General features: G+C 44.4%; 4 protein-coding genes across 4 annotated transcripts; 2 read left to right on the forward strand and 2 right to left on the reverse strand.

Moving 5' to 3' along the window:
• The first annotated feature begins 9,345 nt into the window (after positions 1-9,345).
• LOC128716252 (vacuolar protein sorting-associated protein 41 homolog) lies at positions 9,346-17,619 on the forward strand. The gene is made up of 11 exons (XM_053811172.1): positions 9,346-9,377; positions 10,877-10,894; positions 12,666-12,774; positions 12,843-13,134; positions 13,198-13,396; positions 13,460-13,614; positions 13,688-13,877; positions 13,945-14,085; positions 16,079-16,549; positions 16,620-17,413; positions 17,486-17,619. The coding sequence occupies exons 1-11, from the start codon at positions 9,346-9,348 to the stop codon at positions 17,617-17,619; spliced, it is 2,535 nt and encodes an 844-aa protein (XP_053667147.1).
• Positions 14,433-15,626, reverse strand: LOC128716404 (beta-1,3-galactosyltransferase 6). The gene has a single exon (XM_053811324.1). The coding sequence runs from the start codon at positions 15,624-15,626 to the stop codon at positions 14,433-14,435; it is 1,194 nt and encodes a 397-aa protein (XP_053667299.1).
• A 3,071-nt stretch (positions 17,620-20,690) lies between the features above and the next one.
• On the forward strand, positions 20,691-21,848 carry LOC128711693 (fructose-1,6-bisphosphatase 1). Its single transcript, XM_053806575.1, has 3 exons — positions 20,691-20,866; positions 20,946-21,197; positions 21,266-21,848. Exons 1-3 carry the CDS (start codon positions 20,691-20,693, stop codon positions 21,846-21,848), a joined length of 1,011 nt encoding a protein of 336 aa, XP_053662550.1.
• A 217-nt stretch (positions 21,849-22,065) lies between these two features.
• LOC128716254 (tRNA-dihydrouridine(47) synthase [NAD(P)(+)]-like) lies at positions 22,066-24,609 on the reverse strand. Its single transcript, XM_053811175.1, has 6 exons — positions 24,581-24,609; positions 24,169-24,201; positions 23,603-24,105; positions 23,450-23,542; positions 22,204-23,305; positions 22,066-22,135 (listed from the first exon to the last, which is right to left on the reverse strand). Exons 1-6 carry the CDS (start codon positions 24,607-24,609, stop codon positions 22,066-22,068), a joined length of 1,830 nt encoding a protein of 609 aa, XP_053667150.1.
• Positions 24,610-24,747: the final 138 nt, after the last annotated feature.

The raw sequence follows: 24,747 nt of genomic DNA on the forward strand, positions 1-24,747 counted from the left end.
CGGCACTCGGAAGCCTGCTGTTGGTTGCACTGTATCGGCGACGTTTACTTTCCGGGTTGTGAAAACTCCGGGTTTTAATACGTCTAGGGAAGGACTGACAGCTTACGCACTTACGCTCTAGTTGAGACTATGTTCTAAAAATGAGAAACGAACAAAAAAAAAACACACACACAAATCCATCAGTCAGGGCCAACGGGGACAATGGTTTACATATGGAGGGAGACTCGAAAGAAAGCACAGATAATTAATTTCACGATAGCACTGTAAGTGCAGCCTTACAAGAACCTCTGACAACAACAGTCATCGTTGGTGGGTGTTGCAATCAACAAGAAATCCTTTCGCCAACAGCTGCTTCCTAAATTTAAACGATTAGGTCATGCTGATATCCCGCACCATAATACCATATGCCTCGATGGAGGAATGTGGATCGTTTTATGAGAATGATCCCGTCTCGCCATGTGCCACACGCGAGTTCAAATTTAATTCGATTAAACCAATTCACCTAACCGATTATAAGTGGCACGGTAAATCTTTTTTTTTTGCAGCTGCCTACAGTTCAAATAGATAGACAATGGAACTGATTTTGGCATTCCTGTCACATCAACATTAGAAGTGGCCAATTTAAAATTAATAAATGATTTGTGTGCATCAAAAAACTTTTCACATGTCAGCTGCCTGTAGAAAGTCGGAAATAGAAATCTTCTTCTTCGTTATAAAGACATCAACTCAAGAGCGTCTAAAAGAGAAAGAAAGAATTGGTCCGGATGGAATTTTGATCCGATCCTGTCGGATAACGTCCGGCGCAGTTACCAATACACCACCGTCTGGGAAATAGCAATCATCCGTAGATAAAATATGATAACGAATCAAAAATAAAAGCAATCCATATAAATGATTACTATCTAAATGTTATGACGGAGTGGCATCAGGTCCAATAATACTCTAACAGCTACATCCAATAATAGCGGATGGTTCCGTTACCACATGCGATAAGCAATCAGCCGATAGGTTATTATCATCTTATCTATATCAACGAGCCATACTATCATGGCAACAGTGCCCAAATGGACATACGGCTAAGACAGGCCCCCTTGGCGTTTGCGTTCTTCCGTACGAAATACAAAAAAAGAAAACGGGAGCCTTATTTGAGCTTTTCCGATCATGCAAGTGTTGCGTCGAATGATACGGCACTCTTAGAATATTCATTCTCATTTCCATACATAAGCCTCTGCATGGGTTCAATTGACGTAAGAAGCGGCAAGACATACCGTAGGTTCTACGTCTGCAATGACGAGAAAACAAAAACCCCCCATTAGGTGTGTTGCAATGAACTCTTGGGCTTTACTTGAAGTTTTGTAAATATCTGTCGACGTGAGCTACCCGAATTGAATATTCTGCGTATCGTTTGCACACGGTCCATCTCATTGATAAATGCTATTTTGTTAAGTATTTCATCTATTTTTGACCCAAAGGCAATGTTGTACAGAAGACTCAACTTTCGATTGACTGATCACTTAAGTAAAACCACTTCAAGTCGTCCACATTTCTAGTACTGCTGATAACTAAGTCGCTTATCATGAAACAGAAATCAAACACAAAGTCACATGTTATGCTATCGGGTTATTGTGGAATGTTCAATGTTCATCTGTAAAATCACATAAGAAACACAGATGAAATCAATGTATTGTTTGTGCAAATTTCCAAAAATAACACACACATACACAAAATCAACAAAACAATAACAATGCATGATGTAACCAGATGATTCGAGGCTGTTTTATCGCGCTGATGTAATGCCAACTCTGACACCCTTTTGTTTTGCGAGACACGTGTAGGATATCCAGCAAACAACAGCATCCCCCACTGCCATAAACAGTGCATGTTGGGAATGGTAAAGAAAGTTAAACCAAACCTAGCGGTTAGCTTTGAAATCTTGCCCAATTCGCTCTGCTTTCTCGAGCCGTACCGTACCAAGGTTCGCACTTGGCCGTTTGGAATGGAGGGCACAATTTCGCCGAAATCGTATTGCTGAATATGCGCATTCAAGTCTCTCAGGCCAAGCGAAGCGCTGACAAACAATTCAAACTCTCGGGCAACTGCTACGGCCCGCTACGAATGGCGACCTAAATAAGGAGCGCATAAAAATTGCAAAACTCCGTTCACTATCCCCCATTAGTGAAGGTCCACAGAGGACCATCACAGCGACCCTTCGGCGTTCATTCGGGGCGACCCATTACAAGCACGGTTACAGGTGTTGAGCTGATGATGCTCACCTTATGAAAGATATTTACCATCAGGTTTGGGAGACGATCAACAAAAACGCACTAAAGGAAGTTGTCTGTACGTGGCACGTCAACCGACCGACCGATCAGGCGATTTGCGTTACGAAACACATACCACAAAAAAAAAAATCAAAATATCGACTGATCATGACTGGCCAATACGCGGTAGTAACGCCTCGGGGTGTTGATAAAAACGCGAAACACGACCGAGAGACAAATGTGCCCACACGAACACAACAGAAGATGCATCGTCCAAGAAAAAGTTTGCTCTTTATTGTAATTTTAAGCGAAAAGACGCAAGCCAACCGCCATGGACAAGAATGATTATGTCGGGTCAGAGCTGTACAAGAGTTGAACAATCATTTGCTTTTGTGTTTTCTGTGCTACACAATTCAGCACCATTCGGAAGCTGAAGATCACGGAGTCTACAGTGATCATCCGGTGTATTCTCTATTGTACACTCATTGTCGCGATAGTTGATGGAACGGCGGTTCGTCTGGAGCACGGAAGCTCAAACTGTTTGTACCGGAGGGTACATTATATTCTTTGCTTCCTTGATATCTTGAGATCGTGCACTAAAAGTTTTACATTCTTCAAAAAAAACATGCTAACTGTGATGTGTCTATGTCTTTTGAGAACTTTATACGAACTTTACCGGCTTGATCAACCGGTACGATCGAAGTGTATGGGATTACTCTATCGAGAACAGGCTCGTGATCGTTAAATCAATCAATATTCCCTGGATTTTAGCGGAAAACACTACTATTTCAACATTTCCAACATTGCCGTCTTTTTTATCGCTGATTAACGTCAGTCGTTGAAAAGGTGGATGATCATGCCATTTCGCGGCCCACTATACCTTCCCGGCGTTAATCTCCTCTCATCCCAAGGTGGTAATATTTGCACAACGATTGGCAGGCGATTACAAAAAAAAAAGAAACTAAACACCAAGAAATAAGGTGCCGCAAACTCCTATTCGCATCGAACGACCTCTATGGAGGCTGGTACCGAAGGAGCAATTGCTATTCGTAGACGATTATCACCCCCGATGCAAAGGAGATCGAGGCAGAAAGCTGGGAAGGAAGAAGCGACGGTGTTTAATGTTTTGCTTCGTTCAAGTTCATGTTTACACTTCCGACTCTCTGACACGCCATATGAGACGATGTGGTCGTTGCAAGAGTGGAAAAAAGAACCCCTCCATGCGCCAGCGCTGCAACAACGTGCAATTGAGCGTTTTCTTCTGTGCTTGCCCGTGTGTGCACCCGTCACGGTTGTCTAATCGTACGGGAACAAAATGTTAACATATTGCTAAGGTGATAGTACCCACGTGGAGTGGCTATCGATTGTTAATTGTGGCTATCGAATTACCAGTGATTACCAGTGAAAATAAAAAAAAAATCTTTCCATCAACGCATTCTAATACACAATTTTAAATCCATATCAATATGGCAGTAAATGCAATTAGATACTTTTTATCGTATGCAACAGATTTACAGGGGGTCTCTCGATAGCTGCTCTTTACAACCTCTGCTCTGGTAGGGGCTCGTTATCATGTCTCGCTAAATTCCACCGGTGTCACACTCCGCCCAAGCTTCTACATCACCACAATCTGCTTCTTCACTTGGCAACTTCGAAATCAATCCCACACGATCTCACTTGAAATGGACAGGCATTGGTGCGGTGCGTGTGTGCATGTTTTGAACTTCTTCTAGCTCTTCGTTTTCCAGCCTTTTGTGACGTTCTTCCACTGCCTATTATCGGCGAATTATTTTGAAGTGCTAATAGAATGTGTACTTGTTCTGGTATGTAGCCGAATTGCCAGTTGTTTGAACGGCGGCGGACAGAACCAAATGTTGTCAGCTGTTCCGAACATCTATCAACAAGCTAATACCAGAGGATGCCCTTCCGCCGTCAAAGGATCGGGCTTTGTTTTGTCGCTATTAAATGACCTCTAGATATCCTCTCTCTTCGATTACAATCACACGTACAGTTTCCGTTACTCTCCACAGTACACAGTGTACTTAACGCACTTCAAAAACACGTTACGCTCTACAGAACACATTCGACCCTAGGATTAACTCACTGTGTGTGTATGTTTGTGTGTGTGGGTCAAACCGAACACTTGCCGTCCTATAGACGGGATCCTAGATCGCACAATTCTTCCACACACAAACACCAAAGTCTCTTCTTTTCGTTACGGCTGAGATGATCGGCTGCCAAAAAATTCCGTCTGCCTCCGAGAACTATGCGGCATCGAATGAGCAGCACGATTACGGTTTGCGCCCCAGATCAAGATCCACCAGTTGCGACGCGAATCTCTACGTCCACGAGGGACCGGTCGTCAAGTTGGCTTCCTTCTCACCACACGTATGTGCGCTCTCACTTCACTCAGCTCCGGGGAGCCAGCCACTGTTTCCAACGAGACGCCACGCAACCGCCGTATCTCTCACCTCTCAACACAGCAACGTACGATGTGTGTGCGTTTTGCCAAGAATCGGATGATCTGGACAAATGCTGGCAATGCGTGTCACTTTGCAGAGTGGTCCGATCTGATTAGCTTGGTTGCTGTTACTGCTGCACGCGAACAACGACCACCGCTAGACGTTAGAAGTCTTTGGAGGAGAAAAACGGAACCGGAGGTCAACTCTGGACCGAACGCGCTGAAGCTTCGCTTTCAACTAGCTTCCGCCCTTCGACAGTGGGTCCTACTTATGCTGCTCAGCGATGGGCACAGGAAGAAGATCCCCCACTCGCCGCACTTTCCACCGCCCCGTGCATAAGCTTATCTCGCGTCGCATCATCCTTTCGGTTCCATCTCTGTGTTCGTGAGCAACGCTCCGGACCGGGAACGCATGGAGCCAAACGTTCTCTCCGTCCTTTAGCACACGACGTCCTGACCCTTATCAAGTATCACGCACACCCTAGTGATCGTACGTTTGGTGTAATGCCCTTCTTTCTCCTTTGCGGTATGTTTTCGCGTTGTTGTCAGTTGCCGGCACATTTGTAGGTGGGTTAGAGGGTGTGTATATTGTGTATGTGCGTCGGCAGGGCAAAATGATCAGTACCCAGCATCAACTGCTACCATGCTCCCGAAACACCATCATACCATCATGCACTTGGCAGGCGCGGATCAGATCACGCGATCGATCATTCAGCAGTATGTATGTGTCTGTTACGTGAATTGTTGTTATTTGCGTTATACTTTTCGGTGTTCTAAATGTCTCATTACCGAAATTATAACTCTAAGCCACGTTGGAACTACAGTTCCACATTACTGATAAACCCTATATATGCAATATCTAAGATAACATCCATAAGTCTCGTCTTATCAACCACAATTATAACTTGTGGGACCAATTTCTTAGACCTAGAACGCGGGAATTGGTCCTCCACTTAACGGTTCTCGAGGTTTCCATAACAACAACATAACATCGAACTGAAATCCACAACCAGCAATAGGATTTATGCCATCAACTAGTTGAAATTCATTATCCAAACCTTCGAGCCAGAACAGTTTATGAGCAATAAAGCAACAAATTCCAAAATCATTCATTACGGTCCGACATTGAAATCATTTACCAGATATATACTCACAAACTCGTCGTTTATGACGTTCGTGCAAGCAAGAACACGCTTGTTAGATTTACAAGCGATTAGTGACATTGCAATGTTGCACGTTGGAAAATTTTCCAACCAAATCCACATTCCCCACTGCAGCCTCACACTTGCACATTCACAAAACGGAACCCGGCAGCGAGGAGAGTCTGTAGGAAGTGGAGCAAATTCTGAATCCCACATCATGGTGACCTTGTAAAATGACGACAACGGGCAAGGTCCGGACGGAATGCGAATAATGATGAAGTTGCTCCATTTGCTGACGTTTGCGGACGCGGAGGAGCTTGTCCGTTTTCTTGACGATCCTCTCGCCTGCCTGGTTCGATGATAATGGGACGATGGTGGTACTACACCTCCAACACTTCGCGTCCGATGCTCAACGTGCTGTGCGCGTGGTCGGTCAGTGCATTTTAGAGTCTTCCTGCATTGTAATACCTGCACACAAGATGACACGCGATCATACGATGATTGCTCGATCATCACCACGAAAGATGGTCCCCCATCGTTTTTGAATGTGATGCCCGCAAGCTGTGATGCAACACTATGATGCATTGCACGAGTCAAGTGGCCATCGTTTGCAGGGTTCATTTTCAACGCGAGCGTGATTCGTGCGGTGCGGCTGTTGAGTCTATCGGCGGCAGTTCTAAATCGCAGCTGATTATCAGAAAAAAGGAAAATTGTTCGCCAAATTGCTTTATCGAAGTACCCTATTAGAAATGGTACGAACAGTGGTTTGCTTTTACAACGATTTACCAGCAAAAAAAAAATGTGAAACGTTTCGCCTCACGGTCGAACTTTCCAGACTCACACGGCGCAAAAATATGAAAGTGAAAGTTACCCAAAATAAAACAAAACCAAAAATCGAATCCGAACTTATATGACGCCAATCTGGAGATGTGATTTAGCTGCCGAGACTGGCGAGGGTGTGTGTTTTGTGCGGGGAAACCCAAGCAAAACGAAGCCCGCGGATGGATGGATGGTGGAAAATTAAAATCAATTTCCAACCCAACCAACCAACCGAGTGGAAATGCTGACCTCTACTGGTGCTCCCGCACAGGTCGGGGTGTTTCGCTGAAGGTAAATCGATCGAATGTGCAGAACGGAAGGGGCAAATGAGGGGTACTCCCCATCTTCAAGCAAGCAGGTCTGGGCACCTCCAGGTGTGTTTGTACAACGGGCTTGGCCGAACTAATTACGGATTTTGCGAAACTGTTTTGTGCGGCCTACTTCGTCGATTCCCATTTCCGCTAAAGTGCACACACGTCGAGGAGTACGGTGTTGGATGTAATGTGTGAGATAGCACAGGTGAGGTACAAGCACAACGGTTGGAACAACGGATCCACTTCACTCCCATCTCTCCGACAGTGTCTTTTGGGGGCTGTTTCGTTCATTCATATGGATGTTGCTCGTCCGAGGGGCTACGTTTCAAGCGAAGAGAGCCAAAATCTATCCCCACGATTGAATTGGTAGCAAAAAGGTCAACGACTTCTATTTTGTATTTTTTTTTTTTGTAATAAAAAGTCGGGGAAAGATGAAAAGCCTTCAAATATCTAGACGAGGTAAGGCGAAACCGAAAATGGACTACATAATCCATAGGACCAACCATGGTTCAGGTTATCTTTTTCACGATCTGAGAGCGTTAGCACTAGCAGACATCGATTTTAGCGAACGTTACAGCAACGGCCAAACGGAGTAGGCAGCTTCGAATAGTCCTTTTTTCGTGCGTTTATAACGATCGATTGATTGTGAAACAAACACACTCACACGCAACCATCGATAGGAACAAGAATTTTACCTTCATCGTTCACCTACGCAAAACTATACATAGGGAAATCGATTTTCCACTACACCACTAAACAGATCGTTGCATCACGACGGCACGTATAACGGAGGAGAAAAAAAACAAATGCACTTACCCTTAACTAAGGTTGTGGGACTTTGTGAATAAAGTCCCTTTTGTATTTCCTAACACTTATCAGCAGCGTTTTATAGTAAATGTTCACACCGGCGTCACGGGAAATGCACTTTTAAGGTTGCGGGAAGATGTGTTGATGTCACTGGTCGCTGTTATGTTTACTCGGCTGCGGACTATCACTTCCGGCAACACTTGAACAGCACCGTAAGATTTTACGCCTCTTCAGCAATACTCGCAATACGCAATAGTCAACGGCAACTACGATTGCCAAAAAACTTCACTCCACTTGCGTTGTGTTTCGCACACGCTGTTCACAGATATTACAATTTTTATCGATAGAAAAGTATTTCGGGGAGTTATAACACGATTTCTAACGCTTGTTACTTTGCCATCCACAACCATTAACCCAAATCTGTTATTTTGTCCCGTAAAGTGTGCGTCGATGCAGCAGCGTTTGGAATAATGCTTCCGCTGGTGGTGAACACTTTTGCTGAAATGCGTTTTTCACCGTGTGTGAAATATGTTGAGTTTGCAGCGGTCCTCGCACATACGCAAGATGGAAAACGGTTCCCGCGCCAGAGTGGGAGCAAACAACGATCGAAAGCGAGACGCGAATTTACTCTCTCTCCAGAATAACCCCCGGAGTAGTATGACGGGGCACGCTATATCCATCGAAGCGAGATGGAGGAAATGGAAAGATCGTACGATACACACCAACACACATGGGGGAAAATATGACGCGCTTTGAAACTTTTGCCGGTGTTGTGTGACATTCAAAGAAATTTGTTTTATCTTTTTACGTAGAGGAATGGAAAGAGGCGTTCAAAATATTGTTTTAGTGTATTTAAATCAAGACTCCAGGTGGAGCGAAATGAAAAGAAGAAATTTTCTATAAGTGTCCTATAAAACACAGGCTGAAAAGAAAAGATAAACAAACAAACACCTTTGGCACACGCTTTTCCCTCGTCGGGCTTAAGAACGGTAAAGCGACATGAATCATATGATATGTACGGCTGAAGTCCATCCAATCTCAAGGTGAGGAAACACCCAACAAAACTGACGCCGTGCCAGCCACATCCAAGCAGGTCTCGGGCCACTGATGTAATCCTGTAATCCAATCCAGTATACCTCACCAAACAGGTACTCCCTTCGGAGGGCCTGTGCAAGTTCCATTCGAGGACATACTGCGACCCAAATGTGACGGTATTAGCGGAATACCGTGAAGTTGTACTGTCAGGCGTAAAACATTGCCATTCGCAATTCGCAAAAAGAAAAAACAATGATGCACTGCAATTCCAATCCGAGTAGGCCAAGTTGGGTGACAAGATCGAAGCGATACTGTGTGCGGTGTTAGTGCAGGAGTGGGAATGCTATAAGACTACCCCGTTGCTCCTCAATAAGTGACGTAGCTGCGGGATCCCTCACGGCGAGATCCACGCTTTGGATGATTGACACTTGGCCACCGGTTTGGGTTTGGTCGAGACGCCAAACAAAGGGTGGAAAGCAGTGTTGGAATGAAGTAACGGCCGCACGATGTCGGACCACTGCGAGATATCCAATCGGAGGTAGGCTAGTCTCTTTGTAAATATGCGCGCGATTTTCGCACACCAGCACGCATGACTCAACAAACTGCCGAGAGAGCGGCAGACTGTGCTCTCGCGCTTTCTGTCTGGAGACGCGGCGCTTTTTTTTGTTTGTTTTTTTTTTTAACGCTGGATTGCTTCTGGTTCTGTTTCGGCCAGCGGTAGGATCGTGCGAATTTCCCCTTTTTCGCGTACGTTGAGAGGATTATGTTTCGAAATCATATGATTGACGAAAGCGCGACTATGCTTCGATATACATTTTGGGAACTTCTGATATCATCAGTGGGTTGTTGTTTTATGAACTTTTGTGTCACTGTTTAAACGGTTTCTATCGTTGCTCGACGATATGCGTAAACGGTGAATGTAAAGTCCTTTACAATATAGCGTTTAGGGTGTGTAAGAAAGTGGGGTTGGTAATTGTCGGATACCGGCGTGTGGGGAGGTTGCAAGTGGGAAGAGAGTAAACAAAAGCTAAATCTCACGTTGTTAATTCCTACTGAGCGGGAGAGAGAGGCTTCTTTTTCAAGTTCAATGTCGAGCCTACTACGTACGTGGTACATCTGGAGAAAAGTCATGCTTCTCGTATAAACAGTGCATCACGATTGCACCTGTACTGGTTAAAATTGAAATAAAAATGCACAATCTTTCCACGCCGTTTGTCACAGCCAATTTCCTGTGTTGACATCATGTGGATGATCTGATATACGTAAAGGGTTGTCCGGTGTCATTTGAATGATTTGACCAACCCGTTGGAGTGATACGTGATCTGAGTGGGATAAACGCTTCAGCATAGGACAGAGTGCATGTCTCACTGATGCATATGAGTATTGGCACCAAAAATACCCTGTATTGTCTTCGACCTTCGCGACATACGTACCACGGATATGGATGTGGATATCTATGGACATTGTGACAGAAAATATTGGAACAGAAAATTACTACAAAATTCAAATTACCCACAATAACTCCTGATAGTAATAACCAACCGTTGAACCCGAATATCGCGGATCGTTACTGATCCAGTCCGGTGTCTTATAGTAGGAAAAACCATCCTTACGGATCACTTGGCACACAAGATCTTTTAAGTTCAATCAAGAGGTGAATATCTCCTATTTTACAGCTCTGCGTAAAGTTATATTCTTTATTTAGCTGTTTGAATTTTCATTCGATTGACCAGGAGGTTAGAAATTGATCCCGTCAAGTCGGAAAGTTGACAAAACACCATATACAACAACACAAGCAACACGCGTTATCAGCTGTTTCTCTAACTGCCAGTCTAGCGTCTGGTCTGTTTGGGTACACAATCCCGTATACGTGGGACGAACCGTGCTGCCTTTGACTCTCAATGTGACTTTAACATGTCCGGTGGTAGTTTACCATTCGGATGGAGATGAGTGGCGAACATTATGTTTACATCTGTCTGCGTCTTAGTGTTCGTACGTCATACGATAATGTTTAAATATTGCTCCAATATGTTGCAGTGAAACATACGCCGACAAGTGCAACCGACGCAAAAGACGACTGTGGGGAGAATGAATTCAAGCCCAAAGTTCAACAAGTGGCGAGTAATCGATTGATTTGCCGCAAATATTTATAGCTTTTGTTATTAAACATTAGATACTTTTAAATGCTGCGGTTGAACAATTCGTCCGGGTCGTTCCTTTTGAATTAGAATAAGTGCTGTGATTGAGATGGTCTTAAATAATATTAACATTTAAAAAATCCAACATGTAGTAATTCGTGTTTCAAGCTATAGGTTATCATTTCGCAAGCTAGCAAAACAGCATCGTTCTTCCAATTGCAGCGCTCTTTCATGCTCGTGCCGATGGATTAGCTTGTGCGGATGGTCAATTGTGCTGCGAATCATACGATGGGCGTACGGGCATTATCATATTAATCAACGTCTTTAAAAAGAGCGAAAAATATAATGCTCCTATTAGATGCGCCGAAATTGGTCCCATGATCATCTGAAGCCGGCGTGACGCGAAAGCGCACAATCAGCTGTTGCTGCACTGACACACACCATTTCGATCACACCACCAGTGTGAAGAACTGATATGTTGTTTAGGTCCTTACAGTGACGTGTTGGGGGCTTACTGCTGTATTGCCCGTTTACAAGTTACCAGCCGTCTCCATCGAACTCTGCAGACGCAAACCCCCACACAGATAGAGACCGGCGCGCTGTACTTCACGACCGATACGTCCTCGCCGACGGACTTGACCTTAGCAACGGCAATAATCAACGCACCGTACCACCACCCGGGCATAGCCCTGCCCCATCAAAAACCTTTCCTGGTGCGCTTGCTCGTCCAGTTGCTACTTATCAGTTTGATACCGACAGAGACAGGCATGCTGTTCCCTTTAGACTTCGAAATGTGTTTGCTGTGCGATAATGCTGCAATTTTTGGCAATATACCATCAGATAATTGCAGTTCGGACGATTTACTCGCGTTTCTTGCCTTAATAATTATGTTGAGCTGAAAAGAGCCTTGAAGAATAGAAAATAGAAGACACGAATAGGTAACAGGGCAAATTGGTTCAATAATTTAAATAAAAATGCCCGATTTTTGTTAAAAGTTTTAACGCAAGTTTTTTTTTTCACATCCCCTACAACATCACCGTTCTGTAGGAAATAGCCGTCTTGCACTTCTTTGAACTTTTAGTATTGCAGGTGTAGGAAATATTTCAATCGAAAGAACCGTTTCAGTTTGAAAGATTTCAGGTTGTATTTAATCAAAACATAAATATTGTTATCCGTTGAAAATAACTTTAAACCGAAACGTATATTACTCATCATAAGATTTCATAGCATTTGATAGAAATTGAATAGAATTCGTTTTACATAATGTCTGCTATGTTGAAATTCTTTCACTGCAAATACCACTATCCCGTCAGAGTCCAATCAAAACAAACATCTTTCAGCTGTCAGTGAATAAATAATTCTATTTTGCTTCTTGGCAAACTTTCTTACTCATTGTTTTACGTTGTCGATTGACTCCCACAGCATCTGTGCCCGACTGTTTATTGTGTTGTCCCCGTACGAGCCCAACTTGTGTGATCCCCACCCGAACGACAGGTGCCAGTGTAATATCGCAGATGACCATTGGATTGTGGACACTGTAAGGGACGATGGTTGATTCGGTAAGATAGAGAATGTAGAGCGTACGATCCTACCTACTGGCTGATTCGTCCTTGGATAACGTTACTGTTGCTTTGTCTTGTTGACCACTTTTTTCATCAGCACGACCCCGAGTCTGCAGAATCCTGCAGCCTAACGGAGGATGATGTGGAGCCCAAGCTTAAGTATGTTCGCCTTTCGAACGACATAAAGAATATTCTCAGCGAGGAAGCGATCAGTTGTATTGCGGTCCATCCGAGGGTATGTGTGCCAGGTGTAAAAGGCGATATTTGTTTTTTATTTGTCTGTAGTAACACTACTTCTTACAGTTTCTTTGCCTAGGGACACACTGGGGCCGTATACACATGCTGGACCACCAGGGAAACTGTGTGCATACCGTTATCAATCGGAAGGAAAATACACACATCCTCTCGGTCAACAAAATCTCGGTGGACAGTCGGGGCGAACAAATAGCAACCTGTTCCGACGATGGCAAAGTGATCATTAGCGGGTTGTATACGGATGAAAACAATCAGGTACTTTCCACGGGCAAAATTATCAAAGCGGTTGAGCTGGATCCGAACCACAATCGTTCCGGTTCTGGTAAAAGATTTATAATAGGTACGTAGAAAGTATTTGTTAAACATGTATAAATTACTTAATTGTACGCTTTCTGTTTCATAGGCGATAACAAATTGGTACTCTACGAGAAAACATTCCTGAAAGGTTTAAAATCGACCATTCTTAGTGATTCCGAAGGTCAGGTGACGGCCATCAAATGGAACGGACAGTTTGTGGCGTGGGCCAGCTCGCTTGGCATTCACGTGTATGATTTGAATGAAAAGTGCTCACTAGGATTTATCCAATGGGAGGAACCTAAGGAGTAAGTGACTCCTTCACTTAGCCAACTAAATAAAAGGACGCTAACCCTTGTGCATAATTGCAGCGGAAAGTTAACGGACTACCGATGTAATTTAAACTGGTCCAATGCTACTACACTACTGATTGGATGGGTGGACACGGTGCGCATATGTGTGATAAGAAAACGAAACGCCATCGAAGTGTCTACAAGAAACCTTCCAGCGCATATAGTCGATCCGAGTAAGCCACGTAGCAAAGCCTAAATAATTCATTTGTATGATGAACCATTAATTTCTCCGGCTATTCTCTCCAGTGTCCACCTTCCAGACGGATTTTTTCATCTGTGGTATTGCACCGTTGGAAACGAATCAGCTAGTCGTGCTAGGGTACGCTAAGGAGCGGGATTCCGAAACGAACAAAGCGCTGCGGCCCATTCTGTGCGTGCTGCAGTACAATGCAAGCGATTATATTGAAATCTGCACCGACAGTTTATCGATGCGAGGGTAAATTGCTTTGCAAAACGTGATAGAATAAGAAAATGATTCAAGCTTTTCATCTTCCCATGTACAGATACGAGGAGTACAAGTGTGACGACTATCATCTGGACTGTTTGATCGACGAAAACCAGTATTTTATCGTTTCGCCAAAGGACGTTGTCGTGGCTAATCTGTACGAAACGGACGACCGTGTCCAGTGGCTCATAGAGCACGGGTAAGTACGTGTAGTTTTTTTCGATTTTTCTCTGCCTTATTGAGTTGTTTTTCCAAAACTCCGGGTTGATATTTGGTACAAATAATTTATTACACTTGGTTTAAGTCAACTGGTGTCCGCAGTCTGTGCGTAATAGTGTCTGCCGTGCTGCTTGCTACTTGCTTGTGTATTAATTCTTCAGCTGCCTTTGTGTATGAGATTTCCTGCGTAGGTTCTTGGCACACCTTAACACTCTTCCGTAATGTGTGGTGCTTACCTATTTGCAACCGACTGTCCTAAACGTACGCTCTTATATCTTACTTGTGGTGTATGTGTATTGCGGTACACTGTTTCATTTTTCGGACGTTTTATACTGCCGTTTTGCAGCACAAGCTCGGTGGCTGCGTCCAGTCGTAAAAATACTCCTTCGGTAGTGTTCCTCCACCGGATGGCTGTTGATCTTCCTCGTGCGTACACATTTCTCCCGCATAGATGTCTCGCATATGCCGTGCGGTACGTTTGTGCAGCAGCATATGATAGGCCTGACAGGCCCGCGGTTTCCATGCGGTGTCAAATCGAACATCATGCCGGCGGTGGATGTTGCGGAACGGTGCCAACCACGTACCGACCGCAATGTCCTCGCTCTTGTACATCGTCAGCTGGTCGGCATAGGTAGCGATGTATGATACCAATCCCTTCGATAGAACATAACCCCCACCCAGTGCGTACGGTCCGTACCGATCGCACAGAAAATAATCTTTCTCTTGCCACGCCCCTTGCTTTTGAATCGTAGCAGCACCACGGAAATAACCCCAGTACAGCTCCATTGGGCCTTTGTTGTTTTTCTGTTGCTGCTTCTGCACTTGGTGCAATTTTTCGTAGTAACTCAACAAATCTTCTGCCAGCACGTCCAGCTTTACGTACGTATCGTCATCCAGCTTGGCCAGATACCGGAAGTCATACTTGGCGTCGATTTTCTGCATACTGTGCAGCAGCTTGCTCGTTAAGTTCGCGTACGAATCTTGCAACTCTTCTAGCTCGAGAATGTCACCAAATACGCGCTGCTCCTCGTAGATTTTTCGCCGTATGTTTTTCGGCTGATCGTGCATGCCGATTGCAAACAGTGGTTTGATTTTGAAGTTAATAACCTTAATGTTTTTGATCGGTTTTTGAAGCCACGCTCGATAGTTTTTCAGCAGCTGACGTTGCGTGTCGATCGATTCGAGTATGATTTGGCCCCGGTCGTTAAATGGTGGAATGTGTATTAGCTCCTCCTGGTAGCTTTCGTTGATCATACGAGGCCGAAGGTTCAGGTACGTTTCGCGGATCGTCGTCCGCCGTTCAAAGTTTTCCGGCGCCGTCATGATGAGCAGCATAAGGAAGTAGGAATTCTCCGGATCGTACACCCGGCCCATCGGTGTGCAGGCAGGATTGGTGTTGGCAAACAGTGCCGTAAGCAGCACGCCAAACAGGAAGGCACACAGGAGTGGCACAATTCCGACACAAGTTCGCTTGTGCAGATGATACCGCGTGAGAGCCATCGTGCGGCGCAATGACGACATCCGCGTCCGGCAAACGGTGAATGACTCGCTTCACTGTACGTGTTAACAACTTTCTGACGCGATACAGAATTGTCTCATCTGGGGTTTTCGTTGCACTGCTAGTCTAGCCGTGATTTAGCTGCTGCATTTTGTGATGCATTTACTATGTGGTGTTTTCTTTTATAGCTGCAGCAAATATCGCAATGTTTGACTGACTGTAGTCGATTGGAAAAATATATATTTTCAGCTGTCAAACGAAATGCTATCGTAGTGTGTGTGCCAGCTGATTTGAACAGGTGTAGCTGTGAAATATTTCATCCAGTGGTGCTAAACTCGTTCGATGACACGTGTCGCCGCATGCGTTTTATTGTTTCAAAAATAGTTAATAGTTAATTAAATCTCGACATAATTTTTACAGGCTACCGTAATTATAATTAAAAACTAATTGGCTTTGTTTTGTCACCTGTTTGCAGTAAATTTGAACAAGCGATGGATGTGATAGCAACGCACGGTGGAAAATACTCGCTAATAACTGTCGCAAGGCTCTACCTGGACCATTTGCTCTCCCTGCAACAGTTTGATGAAGCGGCCCGGCTCTGTCAGCGCGTGTTCGGCACCGACAAGCAGCTCTGGGAGGAAGAAGTGTACAAATTCGTGAAGGTAAAGCAACTTCGATCGGTTAGCAGCTACATTCCTATAACGGACGCGTGTAAACTGAACCCACACGTGTACGAGATGGTTCTGTACGAGTATCTGCAGCTCGATCCGACTGGGTTCCTGCAGCTGGTCAAGGAATGGCCACCCCGTCTGTACAACACGAAGGCCGTTATTAACGCGGTGAATGATCATTTCAACAAGAAGGACGCTAACATACTGCTGGAAGCGCTAGCGATATTGTACACGCACGAAAAAGAGTTTGATCGTGCTCTGACGATGTATTTGAAGTAGGTAGCATAGATTAGATTTATATAACCAAGCGATTATACACTTCTAACTGGTATTTCTAACTGACAGATTGCAGCACAAAGATGTGTTTGAGTTGATCACCACGTACAATCTGTACGGCATGGTGAAAAATTGCATCGTACAGCTCATCGAGCTGGACAGAGAGCGTGCGATCGCCATGCTGCTGAAGGATCACATCCCCGCCGAAGACGTCGTCCGAGAGTTGGAACAGTGCGAACAGTACCTATACCGATTTCTCGATGCGTACGATAAGGTGAAAAGCAACGAAAAGTTCCATTGGCGTCTGGTGAACCTTTACGCACGATATGAGCCAGAAAAGTTGCTCTCCTTCCTGAAACGCTCCAACAGCTACCCTATACAGGAAGCGTACGATATCTGCCAGGGATTGAAATTCTACCCAGAAATGGTGTATCTGCTCGATAAGATGGGCAGCACACGGGAAGCACTCACGATCATCATGCACAACCTGCAGGACGTACCGATGGCGATCGATTTTTGCAAAGAGCACGACGATATGGACCTGTGGAATGATCTGATCAACGAGTCCGTCGACAAACCGCACGTAATGACGAAGCTGCTGAACAGTATTGCCGGTTTTATCAATCCCGAGCTGCTGGTGGACAAAATCAAATCCGGTCAGGATATTGAGGGGTTGAAGGAATCGGTCATCAAGATGCTGTGCGGGTACAGTTTGCAAGTGTCGATACAGGAAGGCTGCAATCAGATACTGGGTGCGGACTATTTTGACATGCACGAACGATTGGTACGCGTGCAGCAGGGTGCACTGTACGTGACGACCGATCACGTGTGTGGCGTCTGTCGACGGGACATAATTGTCAAGGGTAAGTTGAAGCTTCGCACCAAATATGGAGTTGCAATTGATTTAACGCTCATTTCTTTATTGCATATTACAGATAGCATGAAGGCAGATATCGTAATGTTTAACTGTAGGCACTACTTCCACGAACCTTGTCTGCTGGACAAGTACAACTTGGACATATGCATAGTTTGTAACACTAAAAAAATGGGAAGCGCGGGAACATTTTAGGCTATCTTCTGTGAGCGCGTGTGTTTATATATGTATGTGCCTAACAAACATAGGGAAAGCTTGCAAAAGAAATGTTTACAGGAATTAGAGCGAATGTCAATAACAATTCACTGTACTCGAATTTTATACTTCGTACGAACGCTTCCCATTTGTAAGCAGCATCCGTTTTGTTTCTAGACTTAAATTTTATACCTGTGTTCTAAACCAAAAACCATATGATGTGTACAGCATAATTTCAGCGTCAGTATGATATAAATTAATTACCAATCCTGATTGTCGCTATCAAAACGTATGGCTGAACGCATAACAAAAGCACCATAAAGACGAAAAAAAGCTTAATAAGACTCGAGGCGATGCCAACGTTTGTGTTGTTTTGTGTGAAAGAACTATAATTTATCACTCTCATACAATGAGAAAGCAAACGAAATTAGATAAATCATAAGTGCTCGTAGTTGATGCAAGAAGGTATGTGCAATATGTTTCATTTGTAATTTGTTTCTAAGCGCGCGCGCGCCGGGCCACTATCATTCACAGGCGCGTCTCGTATCTGCCCCATTGGTCTGAAAGGTGGAATAGGGCAATCTACCCGACCACACACTTTATGACATGCTCCACAAGAACCCCAATTTCGTCCATTCAATAATAAACTCACACACTATCGTCTTTTTATATTTGTTGTGTGCGTAAAGTAAGTGGGGTTGCTTTAAGGTGGGGGCTTGGCCACTCAACAAGCATATATGTATATGTTGAAACATAACAGTAAGAAATGTAGAGAAAAATGAACCGATTACAGCAAAGAGTACTGATAAAGTTTTAACGCACGTAATACCAGGGGCTCGTTTCGTGACACGAAATGATTACCAGCAGAAATTCAAGTGCCTTCAAGATTAAGTTAAGCCTTAAATTGTCACCTTATGAAAGAGCTATTCTCACTTATCCAAGAAATGTGAAAGATAGTACACCAAAGCATGCCATGGATGTTGTTGACGACGGCCAGGAATAAAATGGTTCGGGTTATATTGACTGTCGATCTCGCTTAGGAAAGATCTTTCTTACCGGCAAATCTTTCTGTGATAGGGCTTTTGCGCGCACACACACCATACCGCGGAGGTTTTCTCGCGGGAGAGTTCCCGGATTAGATCGTGAGCGTGTACGCGCGCATCCGAGAGAACATTTCTGTCCGCAAGCGCCATAAGCCGTTCGCACTGTTGTTTGGCGAGCATACTTCATTCGATCCTTGTCTGCTTTCGTTGGTGGTGTGCCGGTGTCTTCGATCCGGAATTCGAGTGACGTTTCTGTTTTGCCACGGGTTTCTGGTGCGTAACAGCATCCAGTAAATAGCTTGCTTTCACCTGCTACGTGTCTAGTGCGATCATCAAGTGATCGGACCTTTGCAGCCGCTTGTTTTCCAGTCTACCTCAGTCAAAAGGTAAGCTCATGTGCAGGGTTTTTGCTAGCCAATTCCACCAGGCAACATAAAAGTGTTTAAAGTTTTAGCAACAGTTGAAACAACTTCTGTGCAAAACGTCAATTCACCTATAATACCAAAAGCATTGTTTATTTTGACTGCTACTGCTGTTACTGTGGTTACATAGCAACGTTAGCGTTGGAAGATTGTACGGATATTTTTAGCTACACCAAGAAGCACCAAACAACAAATGGTCGATAAAGACAAACCGAAACCGGCTTCATCGATCGGTGCTTTGTTGGTTTGTCATTCCTGGGTTTTCTTTTTGGCAAGGCAAGAAATGCAAATCGGCTTCCCGTACACACACACACATTTCAGGAATCGTGTAGGCAAATTTCATGCCCAAAAACATGGCAACGAGAAGAAAATTACCGGCATATGTGTTGCAACGTCATCGTGAAACAGAAACCGGGTGCCTTTGACATTGACCGCCCGCTGTGACCCCTAGCCGAAAAATGGTACCGAGTGATAGAGACGCACAACAACTTCACAGTGGCTTCTAGAAGATGGGGGCAAACACGCATGCCGTGGGGAGCAGTGGAACAACCATTCTTATCACTTGCCAAAGTGCGTTGATAAACGTCTATCATTAATATAGTCTCCCGGCATCTTCTGATGTGTCTGTTTGTGAAGAGTGACATCGTTATACAACGAACTACAGTATTTCTTCTTCACATTTACATGCAGCGATAGTATCTCGGATTTCTCATCACTAAAAGATGGCCAATCGTACGTAAAGTTTGTAAATGTAATAGAACATGTACCAGAAATTGTGTAACACGGCATGCCTGTTTCGAAAGGAATGCTTCTAAATCTGCTTTCAATTGCATGGATTTATGGACGCAAAAGTAATCTACTTCACTATTCCACTCACTTGTACAGACTTATGTTTCCATGCCAACACTTTCCCTTTTTCCCCCATGCTAGATTGCATCGTTCCACCGTCACTACCAACAGAGCACGTTCTCGCCCGCTTGATCGTTATCACGTAGGCGAATCCACCAAGTACAGTGCCTCCAATGCAAAGTGGAACAATTAGAAAATCTATCTTTTTATCACAATCTTTGTGTATATTTTGTTGAATTATATGTATGCACAGCATTGTTTTCTTATTTACCACCGCTGATGATTAGTGCGCATTCGAGTAGTGCTTAATGTATGTTATCAGAAATTCAAATAGTCATTGAGTCATGAATTTTCAATGACGAGTCCTCCAAATCAAGAGTCAACTCATATAAGATTCAAGTATCCTTTATGATCCCTAAAATATACATGAATCCTCAAACTATCCCCAGATCAAGAAGTAACCTTATAAGCAGCGTAGGATCAAATTTACGCAACTTGGTTTACAATTAAATGGATTGCGACAACGTTACGTTGAACTCATATTGTTACTTCCAAGTCGTTCATAGATTTACTACGACATTCCATAACTAGATAGATTTTCAAAGAGTCCCTTAATTTAAAGGTACTGTATATGTGTAATAAATAAATCAACCTATGTATTAATGCATTGCTACTCACAGTTGTTTCTGCTGCTTTCTGCAAACCCTTTTGGCTAATCTACTTCACTTTCCTTTGCTCGATAGCTTCAGTTCAAATCATGACCCAACAGGGACCCGCATTCGATTCCAACTGCATGACGCTGACGCGTTTCGTGCTGCAGGAGCAGAAAAAGTACAAGCATGCCACCGGCGATCTGTCCCAGCTCCTTAACTGCATCCAAACCGCGATCAAGGCCATCAGTTCCGCCGTACGAAAGGCGGGCATCGCGAAGCTGTAAGTAGTAAATGGCAATTAGAATGCTTTATTATACACAAGCAAACTTTACATTAACCGATACTTCCCCTTTTTACAGACAAGGAATCTCCGGTGATACGAATGTACAGGGCGAGCAAGTGAAAAAGTTGGACGTACTGTCGAATGAAATTTTCATCAACATGCTCAAATCTTCGTACGCCACCTGTCTGTTGGTGTCGGAGGAGAATGATAATGTAATCGAAATTGAGACGGACAAGCGTGGCAAGTATGTCGTTTCGTTTGATCCGCTCGACGGTTCCTCCAACATCGACTGTCTGGTATCGATCGGTTCCATTTTCGCCATTACGAAGTAAGTGTTCCCTGTCTGATAAGTTGCGTTTATGCGAACTTTACTACGATCGTTTCCCACTTCTTCAGGCAAGCGAAGGAAAATACGGACCCCTCGATAGAGGATGCTCTGCAGCCGGGCAATAAGATTGTGGCCGCCGGTTACGCACTGTACGGTTCGGCTACGATGATTGTAATCAGTTTGGGCAATGGTGTGCACGGCTTCATGTACGATCCATCGATCGGCGAATTTGTGCTGACCGATTACAATATGCGCATCCCGGAGCGAGGCAACATTTACTCGATCAACGAAGGGTACGCGTCTACCTGGGACGAATCGGTGGTGAACTATGTAAAGGATAAGAAGGATCCGGCCAAGGGCAAACCGTACGGTGCACGGTACGTGGGTAGTATGGTGGCGGATGTGCATCGAACGATCAAGTACGGTGGTATCTTTATCTATCCGGCGACGGCTGCAGCGAAAAATGGCAAGTTGCGCCTTCTGTACGAGTGCAACCCGATGGCTTATCTGGTAACGCAGGCCGGAGGTAAAGCGTATGCGACCAAGGGTAAAGAAATTTTGGATGTTGTGCCCACGTCTATCCATCAGCGATCACCGATCTATCTGGGTTCGAAACTAGATGTGGAGGAAGCCATCAGTTACATCAAGTAGGCATTGTCTCTCGAGTGTTTTTATTCGTTCTGAGACGTTTTGTATGTTTTTTTTTAAATAAAAGTCTTCCGCACTGTATAAATCTGGCAGTCATCTGTGATATTGCTTCGTATGGTCTGCTTAATGAAGATAGTTCATTTTCACAACTTTTTATTTACAAAGTTTACATTTATGCACTCTCACCTGCTTTCACCGGTGTAATCCATCAAATTCTCTATCAGTAAGCATTAGCTTTGTGTTTGGGCACAAATTTAAATCCCTCTGGAACGGGTCCAAGTAACATTTCACTGAAAGGCGTTACAATTTGATAAACGGTAAGTGAATAGATTTTAATCGGGAGTTAAAATTATCCTACCTTAATTTGACCCAATCATTACAATTTGGGGATGCCATCAGGGTCTCCAAATCATCCCGTCCACGATACGCTTCCGGACGCTCGTTGATGCGTTGCGGAGGTTTCTCTAATAAGCCGTACGGTACATAACGATAGAGGAACGATTGCCACTCGAGTAGAAAGCGTCGGGTAGTCTCAACACCCTTTGTGTCACTGCCCCAATGCTCGAGCCCATAGTTGACGTAACGTTTCAGCATCTCGAACCGTTCCGCGCTGGACGGATCGAGCGTTTTCCTTTCCTTAATCTCCTGAAACACCCAGGGTTTAATGAGTGCTCCACGGCCCACCATCACTCCCGCTATGTTGGGACACTTTTCGCGAATAGTTTCATAATCATCGTAACAAAAAATGTCCCCATTGCCAAACACCGGAACCGAGTTGGCCTGTGCAGCACATTGCTGCAGGTATTCCCAATCCGCCCGTTTCGTGTAACGCTGTTCCTTGGTGCGGCCATGGATCGTGATCAAACTGGCACCCCACTCTTCAAACTTCGGTACCATTTCGTGTGCGATCAGCTTGTTCGTGTAGATGCCGATACGCGTTTTTACCGTAAACTCTTTCCCATAGTCAGCTAGCACGCGCGCACAGCTCTGCACCATCACCTGTAGCACGTTCTGGCGACGGAGTAGCGCACTGCCACCGCCCTGATTGAAGATGAGATCGATTGGACAGCCCGTGTTCAGATCGATGAAGTCTACGTCCGCTTTCTCAGCGATGATTTGTGCCGCGCTAGTGACTAGCTTCGAGTTGTGACCACACAGCTGTACGCCGAATAAATCCTCGCTCGCGTGACGCTTTGTTAGAGCCCACTCTTGGGTGGCACCGCTAATGATTGGTATGGCACATGCCATCTCGCCGCACGTTATATCGACACCGTACTCTTTGCAGATTCGCCGGAATGGAAGGTTTCCAACCGTAGTCAGTGGACTGAGGTAGAGCTTGTCACGGAATACGATACGCTTCCGTTCTGCACTGCGAAGCTTGATTATGTCTTCATCCGTTACGGAACCAACCGGTTTGCCTGCTTCCGGTGATGACTTCCGCTCAGCATTGTCTTTTTCTTCAACAATCTCCAGAGAGGTTGAATTAGTTGTTTCATTTTCCTTTACGGATTCAACCTGTTTGATGATTTTTTCAGATGATGGCATCTGCTCAGTAGTGGCTTTATCCTCAATAATTTCCTTAGTGGTTGAATTGATTGTTTCATTTTTTTCCTCCCGCAGAAGTCGCTCAAACTTGCTTACAAATTTGTTTGATTGACTGAAATTATACTTTTTCTTTCGCAGCGTATGCTGTAGATCTAAACGAGAATTTTATACTATCAATTTTCTGCAATACTAGATGCTGCATTACAACTTACCCGGATTTAACCACGTTGAAACAAGCATTGCATTATCGTGTTTGAAATCTTCCGGATAAATATTCCTATTGCTGTCGTCCAGATGCGCTCCGGCAAACCGACAAGTAACGCCAAAGCTGCAGTAGCCCTTCGTCGTATAGATGTAACACTTTCCATCAATATCCTTCGGCTTCAGCTGCAGAAATTTGTCAAGATCGTGGGAAAAGCGGCAATTTGCGTTGCTGCACTTCTTGGTAGCATTTTCCCCTAGATTTCCATCCAGTAAAGATTTGCACAGTCTTAATGCGTCCTCCTCCTTGAACGGTAAGCCGCGTGATTTGTTTTGACCACGGTTTTTCTTTCGCTTCCCATGTCCTTCGCCAGTGTTACCATCAAAGCGACCCTTCTTTTCCGGAGGCTCGGTAGACTCGCTCGCATTCCCATTGTTGTTGACGGTATCGTTCTTTTCCAGTGGGATAGCAACATTTTCGATCGGCTTTTCTATAACGCGCGGAATAAGATACCTACCGAATGGAAATAGCGAATAAAAAAGGGAAAATGGGACAATGATGAAGTAAGATACTTACTCTGGTTTAATATGGCATATTCCATCTATGCATCTATGGCAATCCGCCGGCTATGCAAAAGAATTGTTTTGATCGGTTTTGTTTGACATTTCGAAACACGTGCTCAAGGTGAGTAGAATTGGACGGGTGGTGGAATTGGGATCCTTGGACCTTCATGCATGCTGACATATGGGGTCCGGTGGTGAATGTTGTTTTTCTCCACAGTACAACAAATCTTCTAAACAGCTGATTGAATGTTTGTAGATTTCGTGGAAAAATTCTGGAATTTTCTCATTGCAAACATGTCGTTTTCTCAAAAATGTCCTAATATAAGCCCTACTTTCACCACTCTCAATCCAAGAGGGTTGAAATGAGTTATGCCCATTTCGTTGCCGACTGGGTTTTCACCACCAATTGCCGATTCTGTAATCACCTTGAGTTGTCTCCAATCTTGAAAGTCATTTTAATAAACCTTATCAAATTCAGGCGGCTTCGGCAAACAGCAGCAAACAACCGCGGAAAGGCTTTCGTACTCCTTTTTATCTTTTTCAAATCAAACATCCTATTGTTGGTGATAAGACAAGAGGCATTGCGAAACTG

The sequence above is a fragment of the Anopheles marshallii genome, chromosome 3 (genome assembly GCF_943734725.1).
Source record: "Anopheles marshallii chromosome 3, idAnoMarsDA_429_01, whole genome shotgun sequence".
NCBI classification, from domain to species: domain Eukaryota; kingdom Metazoa; phylum Arthropoda; class Insecta; order Diptera; family Culicidae; genus Anopheles; species Anopheles marshallii.

Bases quoted from the DNA above. Each gene is read 5' to 3' on its own strand.
- LOC128716252 (XM_053811172.1), top strand. From the start codon at position 9,346: ATGTCGGACCACTGCGAGATATCCAATCGGAG. The intron at 13,397-13,459 runs GTAAGTGACTCC...GCATAATTGCAG, and splicing joins CAATGGGAGGAACCTAAGGA to CGGAAAGTTAACGGACTACC. The intron at 14,086-16,078 runs GTAAGTACGTGT...ACCTGTTTGCAG, and splicing joins CAGTGGCTCATAGAGCACGG to TAAATTTGAACAAGCGATGG.
- LOC128711693 (XM_053806575.1), top strand. From the start codon at position 20,691: ATGACCCAACAGGGACCCGCATTCGATTCCAACTGCATGACGCTGACG. The intron at 20,867-20,945 runs GTAAGTAGTAAA...CCCTTTTTACAG, and splicing joins AAGGCGGGCATCGCGAAGCT to ACAAGGAATCTCCGGTGATA. The intron at 21,198-21,265 runs GTAAGTGTTCCC...CCACTTCTTCAG, and splicing joins TCCATTTTCGCCATTACGAA to GCAAGCGAAGGAAAATACGG.
- LOC128716254 (XM_053811175.1), bottom strand. From the start codon at position 24,609: ATGACTTTCAAGATTGGAGACAACTCAAG. The intron at 24,202-24,580 runs GTGATTACAGAA...GGATTGCCATAG, and splicing joins AAGATTGGAGACAACTCAAG to ATGCATAGATGGAATATGCC. The intron at 24,106-24,168 runs GTAAGTATCTTA...TCCATTCGGTAG, and splicing joins ATATGCCATATTAAACCAGA to GTATCTTATTCCGCGCGTTA.
- LOC128716404 (XM_053811324.1), bottom strand. From the start codon at position 15,626: ATGTCGTCATTGCGCCGCACGATGGCTCTCACGCGGTATCATCTGCAC.